The sequence below is a fragment of the Macrobrachium nipponense genome, chromosome 6 (assembly GCF_015104395.2).
Source record: "Macrobrachium nipponense isolate FS-2020 chromosome 6, ASM1510439v2, whole genome shotgun sequence".
NCBI lineage: Eukaryota > Metazoa > Arthropoda > Malacostraca > Decapoda > Palaemonidae > Macrobrachium > Macrobrachium nipponense.
In genome coordinates this window covers 27401483-27417937 of record NC_061108.1, presented here as the reverse complement: position 1 = coordinate 27417937, position 16455 = coordinate 27401483, and the positions used below count along the sequence as shown (strand labels likewise).

Sequence of the window (16455 nt, the reverse complement as noted above, 5' to 3'; positions counted from 1 at the left end):
CTGCAGTTTCGTGTTTCACATAGGTTAAATATTTTTTTAAATTATTAGCTAACTAAAATAATGTCCCAAACGTCTTTACATTAAAAATGATTAATTCACGATGTACCAAGTACAAGATTTTTACCAAATTATTTATAGAAAATACATGACAACTCTAAGGAGGGCATTAGTACTATTAGCCAAGCTATAGGCTAATCCTAGTTGGAAACGACGCTATAAGTCCAAGCGCTCCATTAGGGAAAGCACCCGGATGGGTAAAGACACAAGTAACGAATATACTATAAGTTACACCAAATGAATAATGCTACAACAATAGGCAAATCTACTGAAGAAAAAAACAAGCAAAACTACTGGGTTGAAACAATAACATTTTCGTTCTCAGATTCCTAAGTATGGCCATAAATTCCCAAGGCGGAGAAGTAGAGCAAAATCCTTTGCGCCAACAGAGGACCCCAGAGCAAAAGTAGGGTTCATCCTCAGCGACAACAAAGCCATTCGCAGGAAAGTCAACTAAAGGGCCAAAATAACACATCGCTAAATCGTTCTGTCAACAGCAAGGGAAAAAGGCGACAACGTAGAAGCCTGAAGGAAATGTTGTCCTAACCAGAAAGAGGGGCGCTTCTTCATCCGGTCCATCTCGAAACGCATTTGCAGGAAGCCAGAACTTGAGGAATAGAATACAGAATTGAGGCCAAAGACCAAGAGCTGGGATCTATGGGGTCATTCAGCGCTGAAAGGGAAATTGGCGACAAGACGACTTGAAAGGTGTAACAGGAGAAAAACCTCGCATTTGCACTGTGAGGCAAGTGTTAGAGAAAGTCAGATGGAAGAAAGAATATGAACGGAGGTACAGTAAAAACGAATGAAAGGAGTTGCAGCTAGGGGCCGAAGGGACGCTGCAAAGACCCTTATGCCTACAGTGCACCTCGTGCGGCACTACCCCTCTAGGGGAGAAAACGAAACTTAACCAATTAATGCGGCGATTTTCAACCATTAGGAAGGGCAATGAAAATTTGGGACTAGTTTCTTGTACTAGTAAGGCAAAATGACTCACTGGTTCTCGTCAAGTATGATTTCAATGATAACAAGAGAAAGAAGAAATGCGTGGAGAGAAAAAGAGTGGGACTTGGGCCTCCGAAAGCCGCAAAGAGACCTTCCTCTTCAAGAAAAATGGAGGCAGTTCAAAAGTTCGGTAGAAGATAACTAAGATGCAACGAATAATGATTTCCATGCAGTAAATGTGTGAAAGGATGGTATGCCGGGTGTTACTGCTGCAGTCGAAGCGTTCCTACATACTCACACACACACACAAATAGAACCGGACTAATGAGGCCATTGAGAGAGAGAGAGAGAGAGAGAGAGAGAGAGAGAGAGAGTTACGAAACCGAAACAATGCCACCCAGTAGTTACTGGTGATACCGGCACAGAAAAACGCCAGTTTCCCGGACGAGAAGCGAAGCTCTAACGTGGTGTCCCAGTCTCGTGTGGCCGTTGTTGGCAAGAGGATAAGCCCGAATATCTTGAGTTTCCTCCGGATATTTCTCATCTTAGGAAGAACGAACTTGAAAGAGATAAAGGCTGAGTCTAATATCAACACCACCAAAAGCTGCAACTGCTCCCGAGGGTTTGACTAAATGCGAACTGGAATCGGGTACAAATTTAGGCCATAGGCATAGCAACACCCGCCCCCCCGTAGGAGGGTAGTGCCGTCAGTGAACCTCATGCGGACCACTGTAGGCATTATATACTTATGGTTCTTTGCAGCGTGCCTTCAGCCCCTAGCTGCAACCACCTTCGTTCCTTTTACTGTACCTCCTTTCATATTCTCTTTCTTCTTACTTTCCAACTTCTAACAGTTGGTTCATAGTGCAACTGCTTGGAGGTTTTCCTCCTGTCACACCCTTCAAACTTTTACTGTCAATTTCCATTTCAGCGCTGAATGACCTCTAGGACCCAGTGCTTGGCCTTTGGCCTAAATTCTGTATTCAACTCTACTCAACTCTTAGGCATAGCGCTGTGACCTATGAGGTCATTCAGCCCTGAGACGGAAACTGACAGTACAGAAGGTTTTAAAGGTGTGACTTGAAGAAAACCTCGCAGTTGCACTAAGAAACAATTGCTAGGAGAGGGTGGAAAGTAAGATGGGATAAAGATATGAACGGAGGTAAAGTAAAAGGAATGAAAGGGGTTGCAGTTAGGGGACGAAAGGACGCTGCAAAGAACCTGAAGTAATGCTTTCAGTGCACCGTATGGGGGGGGGGGGGGGAGACTGATGGCACCACTCTCCTAAGGGGAGACTGTAAATGCGAAGAAATTTTGAGTAAGCCCTAAAAAAAATCTCTACCAGATACTAACAATTAAAAAAAAAACCTGCATACAGACGCTATCATGACAAAAGCACCGACTCGCATCAATTCCCAAAATATTACTGCTACTGCTTATCACAGTAATGGTAAATAGAACCTTCCATGGATCCCAGCTGGCTAAGAAGCCATTGTCTTGTCTTCACTTGCAGCACGCGTTTAACACCAGGGGCTAAGCCAGAACTGTCCTCTCTCCCCAGTCGATGGCAGAAGAGTTCAATTATCGAACGGAGCAAATCACAAGTAAGATTACATGCAAACTGCGTCGCGTTAGTATTTTGAACATGGATATCGAACATGCATCATCGTTGTCCACTAACGCCAGACATTGATTTATGTCACAACATTCTTGGCTAGAACCTCCTTACAGGAGAGAGAGAGAGAGAGAGAGAGAGAGAGAGAGAGAGAGAGAGAGAGAGAGAGAGAGAGAGAGAGAGATTATCTACTGATAATGTGACTGGCACAGGAATAATGAGCGTTGTTACCTTCCAGCTGGAAGATATTCAAACTGGGTAAAAACGCAGTGTGCAGCTGATGGGCGAAAGTCTACTGTCGTAGAAGGTCAAAGTCAATGAGAACTTGCGTTTGAACTTCATTATTGTCAAGGAATCAAAAATCCTTGTGTGATATGCATAAGTGATCTTTCATATTCTAGCTTAATGAGACAAAGACCACCCTTTTCAATCACTCCCTACTACGAGGAGATAGCGCTGAACATGGTGGAAGATCCTTGGTACGCAGTGTTTAGTACTAGCCCCTCGGGGATAAATGTATTTCTATACAACGTGGGCGACAAATTATATTAATAAACGATGTCTTCGTCCGGCCGTCTACTTTACATTTACGATAAGATGTTCAGTACTAGCACCTCGGAATAGGTGGCGCGCAGATAAGCCAAAGTAGCACCCATTAAAATGTTTTATCACTTCTGTAAGCAACCGCGATAACTGAAGAAAAAAGGTTAGACTCGTTATGCTGATTAAAACTGACGCCACATTTACAGATTAGACTAAAATTCCTCTCTATGACCCTCAGATAAGGGAATAAAATCTATCAGAGAAAGACGAAATGATAGAAGGTATTAATAACCACAACATTAACGTAAGATATATACAAGATAACAGCACTTATGAGGTGCCCGCTCGCCATAAGGGTCCACAGACCAGGTCACGAGCTAGGTATGGATGATTATGCAAAATTAGTTGGGTTAGGTTAAGGAATCGATAAAGAGTAGGGCAGGTTATGACGAGTAATTAATACTCAGTCACACCATGCAACTTTTCTATGACGAGGTTAAATACTATCTATCATTTTGCTACTTTCTTATTTAAGAAGTGAACCACAGAGTAGACTGGCCAAAATAAAATGACGCAAATCAGGTCACTTCTCACTTTCAAAGCTAGTCAAGGAACAATATTGTCATACACAAAATCATGCACTAGTGAAAGCCATAAATAGACAATAAAAACAAAGCCAAGAAAAGGAAAGTAAAATAGATGTGAAAAATAAACCAATAATCATGTAACAGTTCAGAAATAAGTCACATAAAATTCAGATAAAGGAGAGATAAGACTTGGGAGAACACTGCGACCCCTTTTAAGCTTACAAGAATCCGTATTTATAAAGCGACAGGAAAAATGTGAACCTCTACCTCCGGTGAAACGAGGAGCATGATAGTAAGTCTTGAACTTGAGGTAAAAGGGGATTTTCACACTGAAGCACTAAGGTTTATAGAAGGTGGCAAAATATACTAGTCTAAAGGAAATTCTATTTTTCCTAAAATAAGAACCTCTTGCTTTCATATATGGAGTACCCAAGCTTGGCGCGCTTCGGGGCTTCGGCTGTTGCTGAATCGTCTCATAAAACAAAATACAAACTTATTTATTTATTTATTTAAGAACCTCCGCTTTCATGTATGAAGTAGCCACGCTAGGCGCGCTTCAGGGCTTCGGCTGTTACCGAGTGAATCATCTCACGAAACAAAAAACTAACTTATTTACTTATTTATTTATATATTTTTTATTTATTGGTGAGCGTCTCACCTCAATTGCCATTGATACGAAAACAAAACTAGAACCGACAACTTTGCTAACATAAGGAAATTACTCAGATAGTGACCCTCAAGGGTTCTAACCCGTTATGTATGTATCCACCTTCGCGGGGTTTTTAATACGAGCCGGTTGGGGATGACCGTAAAAACATACACAAAGGACTGTAATATTACATAATAAGGACTGTAATATTAGTTTTATATAACGTCCCCAGAACTTTGCTGGAGGTCACTATCTAGTTAATATTCCAACATAAGTAGATGAAAATATTGCTCCGAAACTTGTATAACGAGAGTACAATAGCAGTTATGCAGTCACCTATGCAGCTATAAGAAGCCTTATAAATAACCCCTACATTTTCGATAGCATTAGCTTATGGTACGGCTTTAATGCCACAAAAAAAAAAGTTTGCAGCCGAAGTATTTCCAGATATTCAAGATCATTCAGTGAACCGAGCATTAAGCTTGATAATCTTGTTTGCTTCTATTTTCTTATGTAAGCGTTGCTAGTATATTACTAAATGCTATTTAGACCACATCATAATCTTTTATCAGATTCTTGTCTTGGCATTCATGGGTTTAAGTTTAGGGCCTTCTCTTCAGAAAGTGATTCAATATCTCCATCCAACTTCGTAACTAACAAGGATCTGGGAATTATGGATTACGTCTGTAAACAAAACTCGCGTCACAGCATCTATGGTCATTGAAAACACGAGTAAGATGGAAAGAGAATGGGAAGGGTTTAGGACAGATATAGAGGGGGGAGATTGGACAGACAAGCGACGATCGCGTGCGCGTAAGGAGCCATTATTATGCGATTGTTTTCAGAGATGGCATCGGTATCAACTGCGGAGACCAGCGGCAAAAAAGTCACTTCTGGCACCCAATGCTGGGTCAACAACTGTGTCAATTACAGGAATAAGTTCACAAAAGAACAGGGGATCACATTCCACAATTAAGAGACCTATTTTCATTCATGAGAATCTTTATGACTGTTGAAATTACCTCACTTTAACAATGTGTTAGATCGCAGACAACTTTCAGTCAACTACACTCCTGCTTTTATATCTAATAATATACGTAATGAATGTTGTAATAAGTTCGTTATTACAGCGGGGATGACGGCTTATCCGTGGTACGCTCCTACAGCTCATAAAATATTCCAAATGACGATTTGTATAGAATAAAAGTTGCTCAGTGTGCCGAAATCGACTCGAAAAGTCACCGGCATGGTAGGGTTACCATCCAAATGCAGAGGACTGGATATCCTCATACAAGTGTTGACGACCGAATTCAGCGAGTTCAAAAACATTAAATACCACAAGACAGAACCTCGGAGTCATTCATGACTAAGGATGAGGTGCTAGCCATGTGCCTTTCTTCATCCTGGCTGCTATCCGCCATATTGGACTCCCGACATGTTTTAAACATTAACACTAAAGTTAACGGTGCCATAATGTGACTAATTCATAACTGTCAACCAACACCGAGGTACAGAATTCAACAGCGCTACAACGGGACTAATTGGAATGGGCCTACAATGCTCATCTTAGTACATAAATCAATCTCAGACAATGAAGGCACAACTGAGGGCACGTTCCTTATAAAACGATTATGACACGCAGGGAAAATATATTATTATAGAAACTAAACTGCAACCAACATATGGAACCCACCGGACGGTCCACATGGGGCTCGTAAAGTCAACAGGAGAGGTATACGTATACATTTGGAATAATAAAGCATTTTGGCCCAAGGCCAAGCGCTGGAACCTATGAGGTCATTCAGCGCTGAAGGGGAAACTGATAGTCGAAAGGCTTTCAAGGTGTAACAGAAGGAAAACCTCGCTGTTGGACTATGGAACAATTGTTAGGATATGGTGGAAAGTAAGATGGAGGAGTGAGAATATAAACAGAGATACAGTAATATGAACGAAAGGGGTTGCAGCTTAGGCCGACGGGACGCTGCAAAGAACCTCAAGTAAAGCCTACAGTGCACCGCATGAGATGCACTAACGGCACTAGCCCCCTTTGGAGTCAACATAAGTGGTGTTGGTGATGAATTTTGTCGGTGACTATATCCCGTGGAGACACTTATAATAACATAACATTAAAAAAACCCAATCTCCACATCCCCCACGCACAGACACAAGCATAGTTAAGTGCATTACTGCTATTTTGCAAATTTCTTCATCATCTCGCTGACAGATTCATGCCACCCAGACATTCTGCTTGTCAAGATACCACGGAAAAACATATATAACAAACCTGATATGTTCGTATATGATGGGTAGTCAAGCTAAACCCCTCAATAATTTACTACGACAATATATATATACGAGTATATATATATATATATATATATATATATATATATATATATATATATAATATATATATATATAGATATATATATATATATATATATATATATATATATAATATATATATAGGATATATTATATATATATTTATATATAATATCAGGTGTCTCATTTGACATTTACTGAATTACACAACCTGACAATGGTAATAAAGAGATTTCCCTCGCCTTTTAAGAGGTTTTACTAGTGGAACGAATATCACCGTTCTTTAATTGCAAAATCACGCCCCGAGTTCTTTACAATGACCGGGAGTTTATGGTACCTATGCAAAATACACCAGAAATTATTAATTTGTAACGTTTAATATATATATATATATATATATATATATATATATAATATATATATATATATATATAATATATATATATATATATATATATCATGTGTAATAAAACAAAACTACCAGTAATATGATCCACAGAGAGGAAAGACAGAAGTACCACTTTCTTTGTTCTTCTAATAAAAAAAATAATAAAAAAAGCTAGAAAGATGACCTTACGTCAGAAATTGTTTTCCGCCTACGCTCTTCAGACGTCTCTCCCAAACGATATTCGCCCCAGAGTTCAATGAAAATAAAGTACTACCAGCTCATGGTGAAGTAGTACAGCTCATCAGTTCATGAGTCGACCGGAAGTAAGGTTCGAGCCCAACACAAGGTCGTCTTGACGTGTAAGTGGGTCTCTCTCTCTCTCTCTCTCTCCTCTCTCTCTCTCTTCTCTCTCTCTCTCTCTCTCTCCAATTTATATTACATAAATTACACACACACACAATATATATATATATATATATATATATATATATATATATATATATATATATATACATGAGAGAGAGAGAGAGAGAGAGAGAGAGAGAAATTTACCAACGTAACCTAAAATGCTACTTTTCCATACGTGTCAAACAGGTGTACATAAACAGTACAGGTGTCGTCCTCATCATGTAACTTGATCCGTTATAACATGGTCTCTCACTGCTCAGATACAAGACTTCCTGATTTTGTGTACACGTCCTTATTTGTAATTCTAGAGCCTTCAGATGGCAACGACAAAACAGTTATTTTTTGGTTATAAAAACAACCAGTATGCTTTAAATATTCAACAATAATTTTCAATCTTAAAAAGTGCATTCAGAAATTCGACTAATCTCGCAAACTGGTGAAAATGTCACAAAACTTTTGAAATGTAATGTGGCTCGCGAGCAGAAAACTTTGTTGATTTCCGCGTTTTTACATCTTTGTTGCCGTCTATAAAAAAAAAAAAAAAAAAAAAAAAATCACACACACTAAACAAGCGTCGTGTACTCACCCTCCGGCAGCGGAAGAGCAGCAACGGCTGTTTTCAGGTGCTCCGTGATGCATCGTCCTGAAGCGGGCTCATACTCCAGCAGGTAGAGCGAGAACCCGCAGGCAACACCAAGGTTGTTCGTCGATGTTGGCCAAACGCCATTCCTGATCGAGTTCCTGGTCACGGAACAACGTTGACATACATTAGTTACACAGCAACAACGTCTGTTGCCATGTACATTATTACTTTGGTCGTACAGTAACAAGTGCTTACAGCAACTCAATAACTGGATCAATTTAACGTCTAAATATTATTAATCAATGAAGTTTCATAATAAATTCAGTACCTGAATTATTAGTTTATGCTTTATCATCAAATGCCTGAGAACCATGACGTATTTGAAAATATATTGAGATTAACTAGTCGTCAAAAGAAAATATTTGATATAGTATATGGGCAATATCAATACAACACCCAGACTAACTTCCAGGATATTAAGCCAACATCGTTCTAACATGTCTTTCACAACATCTATGCAGCACACTCGAGCTCTTGTCTAACCTATCACCTTCCACTTTGGAATTATATTTTTCACAAACTTACCATCCTCCATTCTCTCTATTCAGCTAAAGGATCTCAAAATGCTCCATTATTTTTCTTCCTCACTATCCTTTTTATCAGCTCCCAATTTCTCAATTCCAGTGCTTCTTAATCTACACATACTAAGCAACAGTTTATCTCAGCAGCTTTATATTTTTTTTCCCCTTTCATTCGCATTCAATATTTATATTTCACTTCCATTAAACTTTTCATGCACTCCAACTTTGACTACCAAGGTCAATTTGCAATTTGATTTTCTTCCTGCTATTTAACACACACATACACATACTGCTCCTTTCCTTGCTTCACCTATTCTATGACTCACCACTATTCTCATTTTACCACCAATTGTTATATATAGTACTCCAAAACACTATATAAATTATCGGCTTCCATTTTTCCACAACCCATTCAGTGTGCCATTTTGAAGTTACCATTTACCTTCTTACTCATATTTGCTTTCAACCTACTCTTCCTTCAAACTAAACTAGTTTCAGTAGATTCTCTTTATTACCTATCAACAATGCATCATCTGCAAACACCAGTAATTATACTCAATTTATCATCTACATTCTTATTCCTTTAAACCTTGTTTTTTTGTTTTTGTTTAGCTGACTTCTCATATTAGTACATCACTTTTCTATCATTAAAAAATGGACATTGAGATACCTGTACAACACTCACTTGTGCCAGACCCAATTTATATCAACTAGTCATTCTTCCACCTACATACTGTGCCATGTTCATTAAATGAAATTCTACAACATTCATCCTCAGTGTCTTCAACAGTAAAAGTATGTAATTAATACTGTACATGAAAAACTTCATATTCCCTTATTCATTATCATAGAAGAGCAAAAACTAAGACAATCTATGTCCTCCAGAATTCCAAATAGAAATGTCTCAGAAATGAACCAACTGTTCCTACAGCAAAATCAAAATGAATTCACCAACTACAGAGAGCATTCAAATCAACATTATACATATTCATAAATTGTAACAATCACAACATAGCAAGATAAAAGCTATTCACAGATTTATCATCACAGTATCAAAATTGACTTTGTTATACTATAATCCCAAAATACAGCGCATACAATGCCCTATATAGTGCCTCACTAAATGTCCATTCTTGTTAATAAAGGGCAAAAACAAATTACATACCTCATACGAAAATAACTTCGAACGATCATCTGTCGATAGGATTTTACAAGATCGTCAACAGAATCTGTTGTTCCAAGGTCCTTCTTCTGAACACGAGGTGTAGCAACAGCACTTCGAGCTTCAGCCATGTCTGCCACTTCAGTTTTCTAGTGTGCAGTAGCAGCTCAGATTTTAAAACTCTTCAAATCTTGTAATTCTAGATTTGATTTAAATTTGGCACGATCTTCCAAAGCTTAAGCAACTGGAATATATTTCACAAAGCACGGGGTTCCAAATAAAACAGGTGCATTTGAACCAAAGTTGGGCCCCTGTTAGTAAATGAACTCCTGATATAAATTTCACTGGGATCTTTGAAACAGTCTTATATCTTGCAGTATCTTATTACCAGTAAATACTATTGATCATTTAGTGGCACAACTTTCATTCACATGACATTTGGAATAACATTCCTCTCAAGTTCCACAGGAAAACCAAGAAAATTTTTAATCTACTTTGGGCCAAAACCTTCCATCTTTTTTCTCAATTTGGGCCAAAAACTTCCATCATTTTTCTAAGTAAATCATATTTACAGATCCTCACACTCCGCAGAGCTGGTCCCTCCAAGGTCTTGTCTGAAATTTAAAATAAATTCATAATTAGTTATCACACTTAGGATAAGTTGCATTTACTCAGGCACAATATTGTACATAATTTGTACACACACTTCACTTGTACTGTACCATATTTTACAGTGCACAAAACTACCTATTGTGACTTGCTTTCAGTTAAGGACGTAATGTTTAGAGAATCCAACACAAGCAAAGCATATTGTAAAGTATCAAGAAAGTACTGTATCTGCACTGCAATAAAAATATTTGTTAAATTGAATGTATTTATATAACCATACAATATTACTCTAATATGACTACCTTAAATCTAATACGTACAAGATGTAAAGCATTAGTACTATGAAGACACGAGAGACCAGAAATAACAATTCTTACAATTAAAGACAATATATAACTACATATAAACTGTAATGTTAAACAGTATCTCAAGTGCAAAGTTACTAACTTTCCAAGAAGTTACCACAATTTCCAGAGTTAATTCCAGAATTAATTACAATCCTTCCAAAAACAAGCCTATACAATCATCATAGTTCAGTACTAACACCTACAATTACATAATGCCTTAGTTAAAAATATGGTAAGGGAGTATTATTGTAGGATTAAATTAATTCAGAAAGGTGTCTATAACAATGATAGGCACTCACAGTACTATAACTGCTATACTGCACAGCAAACTTTGGTTAAAGATCATTGCAGGTGTCAAATATCATCCAGCTTCTACGTTCTAATCATACACAATTGAAGAGCTTTTTACCAGCATGATGATACAGAATCACAGAGAGTTTTACTTGTCCCAGACAGTTGACTATGGAAGAAAAGATGGGTTTTCTATAAAACAAGTAAAAACTAAAAGGAAGAGAAGGTCTGTAAAACCACTTAGTCTGCTTAAGTTGCTAAGAAGACAAAACCAAAAGTTTGAAAAGAGCATTAGACCAACAGGGATTTATGATAGTTGAATACAAGCTACATGTGATTCACATGTAAAAAGTTGTGCTCTTATTTAAACTTCCTCCTGACTTCCAAAATAAAATGCATTTCTTTTACATGGCGCAACTTCTGACCTCCAGAATATATCTTTGATCTCCTTCATCAGGGTCCAGGGTTGAGTAAAAAAAGTGAAGTGGTACCGAACATAAGTAGAACTGCTAAGTAAGCTTTAGATAAATTTATTGTAAAGTCATAATTGATTGTGTCTTGCCAATTCATTTCCATACTAGACAGTTATTAAAATTCTAAAAGTGGTACCATATGGATTCCAGTCATACGTACAGTACTATAGAATGTACAAGCCTCATCCTAGTATGCCAAGTCAATCCACTACAAAACTGATAACAGTCACTTATGGATCTTGACATACATTCCCCATCCAAGCTGGGATGAAGGTTGGTAAAAAATAATGGAACTTTTAAAAAAAACTACTACATAATCTATAAGCGACAGCACCAACTTTTCAATATATACCATACCTAAGAAACCAAATAAAACACATTGCAAGTTTAAGCATCTACTGGTAATTGTGATCATAAAAACCTATATTCCTCTTATTAATACAGCAAACAATAATTTCTCTAATTATAACACCAAACTGCATGATACCAGATACTATATTGCTAATTAAGTATCCAAAAGCGTGAGGGCTGATCACTGTTGGTTTAATATAATGAGAATTTCATTTGGCCCCCTTGACTCGGATCTTATCTGTGCCTGCAACAAATACCACCTAAGACAGAATCATCATAGGACTGATACTCTAACAGTGAAAATTAGTATGTTGTTCTGCTAAAAGACAACTGCATGCCATAGGATAACCTTTTGTCAACACCAGAAGACTATGCCCTTCCCGATAAAGCTCTCCATTAAAATACCTGTACGTACTAGATACATAAATACTCCTGAGGTTATTTTTGTAATTAATCTAACAATATTTTTTGACAAAAAGGGAGACTAATGTAGTTCTGAATGTCAAGGTTTAAACCACAGAAAGGTACCATAATATGACTTCTTTCACAGTTTCTACGTAGCCAATACAATCACAACAAACAAAAACAAACTAGTGCTGAAAAAAAATTAGTAACATCAAAATTATCTATCACCACATCCAAGCAAGTGAAGGAAGTCTTTCTTTAAAAAATGACAGGGGTGGAGCTTTCCCTTCATGGGGCTACTTTCATGTACTCATTTTTTTTCTAATCTCAATATTTTCCTTTTTAAATAGTATTAGTCCAGTTGTAGATAAGCTGCAAACAGCAACAATGGCACATAAAAACCTGAGTAATGTTTAATTACAGTTAGTGTAGAAGTAACAACAGTGCATTTAACTTCACAACAACCAGTATTCATGCCCATCCTGGTGTTTCCTACTCCTTTTAATGCAACTAAGGAACAAGATTGATATATTCATTCAATTTTACTACCACATTAAAATGGATCAAAATGCCTAATACCTTCAATGAAATGCTCACTGGTGCAAGAGAACTTGAGCAGGGGTCTTCCAATATGGCATTACTCTGTCATTTCTTTGTTTAGGGTATGGCTTGCGAAAGGGATCACAAGAATGTTTTATGGCCTTGGACAAGAGGTAATAATGTACCCATGAAATGTTCTTAAATGATGCTATAACTAGTATGGCTTACATATAAATCACACTAGATTACTGCCATTTAAAGTGAGATCTAAGTTTTCTAGGGGCATACAGGGCCTTTGGATGGTATATACAAAAAAAATAAATGTGTTGTGTAAATTATCTATAAAAGGCTAGCTATTTGTTGATATGGGATTTGGATTTTGACTTACACAATAAACAACTCCCCTTTTTACACACACATCCTTCACCTACTTCCCTAATTATAAAAATGTTCTCAGATGTATCAAGAAATGTCTAGAAATACAAGAGTACCATACTATAGCCTCAAGTACGGGCAATGGAGTCATCGTGCAATGTAAATCTTGACAAATTCACATTAGGTAGGTATTCCAATGTGTTAAATATACCTAAAACAGCTTTAGACATGAGAACTGACCTAGTCTTGGCCTAATGCCAATACTATTAACAATCACTGCTGCCCAAAAACATTAAAAAGCTCCCTCCAATTTTGTAAATTTCTGCAGATTTTCAGGACTGCATGGCTCAATGACATGGAGGGTATCGATTCCTTACGAAAACATAAAGCAATACTAGTATACCACTCGGTATGGCTAGTTAAGTTAGGCTGGGACTTCAGCTTTTAATATTCAAGATTTAAACGTAAACTTATCTAGGTCGCACTAAGTGGTGGCAATACAAAAGTTATCCTCTGCGGTGAGCGATTGTCAAGGTACTACCTACTATTAGGTATTCACAGTCGGCGCATCCATTTCTAACTACAAAACCATCATAAATGGCAAACAGTACTAATTAAATAATAATAAATCCGTAAACGTGATAAAAATCAAGTGATCATCCGTCAAAGTGGCGATGTCAGTGACGATAAGTGCACAACCTAGAAAAATCCAGAATTAGGGTAGCCTTCCTCTAGATTGATTCGAAAAATACTACCTCCAATCATTCGATTTGCTTAAGCAGTGGTATTTCCTGTTGAATCTAACACTTGTATGAACGTTCCGTAGCATATAAACATAGTTCCACAATGCATTCTCACCAAGAGGCTGGAAAACAAGAAATGTTCTTACCGATCACAAATAAGATACAGCCAAATCCACAACTGTGGGACGACACTTCAACTCGGGAGTACAGACATGTAAACACTGGCGAGAAGTTGTCTGCTCAACAACTCAGCTGACGAAAAGAGGCACAGTTGCTAAGTATCAAATATCTTCGAAGGTTAAAACCTCCTCTTGACCTGTTAATTAAACAAAATCGTATTATATTGTGTTTATAACTATTAATTATATTTATTTTCATTGTCATCGTAAAATCATAAAGCACCAAGCATCTAACTGAACCAGATTTGTGAATAAATAGATACTTGGCATCTCTCTACCAGTTGTCAATAACGTATCTCGACGATGGCATGAAAGAAGAAGAACACAAAACAATATTATATAATATTTTGGTCTGGTCGCGATACCGCAAGATTCGTTTCAACAACATATTTTCCGTGCAGCTCACACATCCCAAATTGTTTTACCAAATTTACTGAAGACAGTTCGATTAGACATTCACTTTAGTAAATTAGAAAAGATAATTATGTCTTCGTGGTGATGTTATTCAATAACTACCAGGCAGGTCTCTCACTGATACAAACAAAATTGTGTTGAATTTTGAATAACTGATACGTGCAATTAACTCCTGTCTTCAGCTTTATGAAGGTATTATGTTATATAAAGCTGGAAATTATATTAATTTCTTATTTCAAAATATCAAATTTGATTTAATCGTTAGCTTCATTTTCTATTTAGCCTTCCAAACTTTATTATTTTCGTCCATTCGACGAGCTCATCTGTCTGTTAGTTACAGTCACGGTCTAGAACCGTGGCGTGGTTACAATTTACAGTTTTCTTGAATTGATTTGTCCCTCACATCATAACTGTTTCCGAATAGATGTGTTTGAGGTGCCTTCTCCAATGTCTCTTATTTTTTACACCATTTGACGTCTGGACTCCATTAATGTGTCACTGGTAAATTCATGCATGAGGCCTTTTGGATATTTCGATTTAACTTGTTTATTGTGATTTACATACGTCAAAATGCAATATCACATTCGATTCATGTTTTAATATGCAGTTACTGAGCCTCATTAAAGATAGACGTGACTCCATACCATGGGCATTTGTACAGCATTAATATCTTTTTTTTTATAGTAAACCATATAACTCACTGAATAATTTGGTAGACCATTATATACAAACTTTTAAAGTATTCTTGGCTTGTGATTTTATAGTGATATTGTTAAGTACTGTTATATAATAGTTATACTGTTCGAAGGTTTTTATCGTACCTATCTTTAAGTATTGGTTTATCAAGATTAAATTTCTTAGATGATGTTATTCCATTTTCACAGCATTTATTATTTGAATTGGTTCTGTTTATAGACATCAAATTGTCGTTCTTTGTTCAAAGAAACAAATAAAAGCCAGAGACATTAAAACGGTAAATGCGGTTTTAACAAAGCAATGTTAACTTTGTTGTGTTTGAAATACGCCAGATGATGAAAATTAGATGATATTTGAAGCTTAGAACCAGTGTTATCACACGCTGTGCGGAGTAACGCTGAAATGGTATGTCATTTGGTAGCAGCGTAAAGCCAAGCATTTGAGAGCGTCATTTATAGGTGTGACGTGTGCAAAAATAACAGCAGAAAAATCTGAGGTTGCAGTCACACCTGAAAGTGGTGACTAGATCAGCGCGATTGAAAAGGGTTCACTGAAAAATTTAGTGAGCTGAAAAAAAATGAAAATGGAAGCCTCGAGTGGACGAATTGGAGATACTTTCCAAAAACCAGAAGGGAACTATAACACCGTGCAGACAAATTAAAACTAATAAACAAGCATGCGGAAGTTCTAAATTCTACTGGACATTTTGCCATAACTCCTAAAAAAAAGAAAAAACCTAAAAAAAAAAAAAAAAAAAAAAAAAATGCGCCAGAGATATGACATTCCAAAAAATGGGACATATGCATGGAGAACTTGATGAAAAAAAAATGGGGGGCGGGAGCCATGGGCTGGGTGGGGGGGGGGGGAGAGAATTCACAAAAGTACAAAGAAGAGCAAGATAAAAAAAGAACAAATGATTAATGGGGGCAGCTAAAGTAAGGAAATGCTCATGAACAATCAATTAAACAGGGAACAAGAATACAAAAACTCATGAGTAAATGACAACAAAATCTGAAAGCTAAAGGCAAAAATATAATGCAGAAAACCAGTATCCGCAAGAGATTGTATAAAAATGTTGTCGAAATGCAACAACAATTTGAAAATAACATTCGAATCCATAATAAGCAAGTTATTCAATAAGATGCCCCACTAGCAAAATGAATTAATAAATAAATAAATTATATAAAAA

General features: G+C 37.0%; 1 protein-coding gene across 2 annotated transcripts in view; it reads right to left on the bottom strand.

Moving 5' to 3' along the window:
- LOC135216048 (carnitine O-palmitoyltransferase 1, liver isoform-like) overlaps positions 1 to 14253 on the bottom strand; it is a 201343-nt gene extending 187090 nt beyond the window's left edge. The window contains exons 1-4 of one of the 2 annotated variants that reach the window (XM_064251019.1): positions 14124 to 14221; positions 11099 to 11259; positions 9847 to 10457; positions 8104 to 8258 (exon numbers count right to left, since the gene is read on the bottom strand). In XM_064251019.1, coding sequence (XP_064107089.1) covers positions 8104 to 8258; positions 9847 to 9974 — 283 coding nt within the window. In that variant the 5' untranslated portion in view covers positions 9975 to 10457; positions 11099 to 11259; positions 14124 to 14221. Of the gene's footprint in view, positions 1 to 8103; positions 8259 to 9846; positions 10458 to 11098; positions 11260 to 14123 lie in introns of both variants that reach the window. The other variant, XM_064251017.1, reaches the window with a different exon arrangement.
- Positions 14254 to 16455: the final 2202 nt, after the last annotated feature.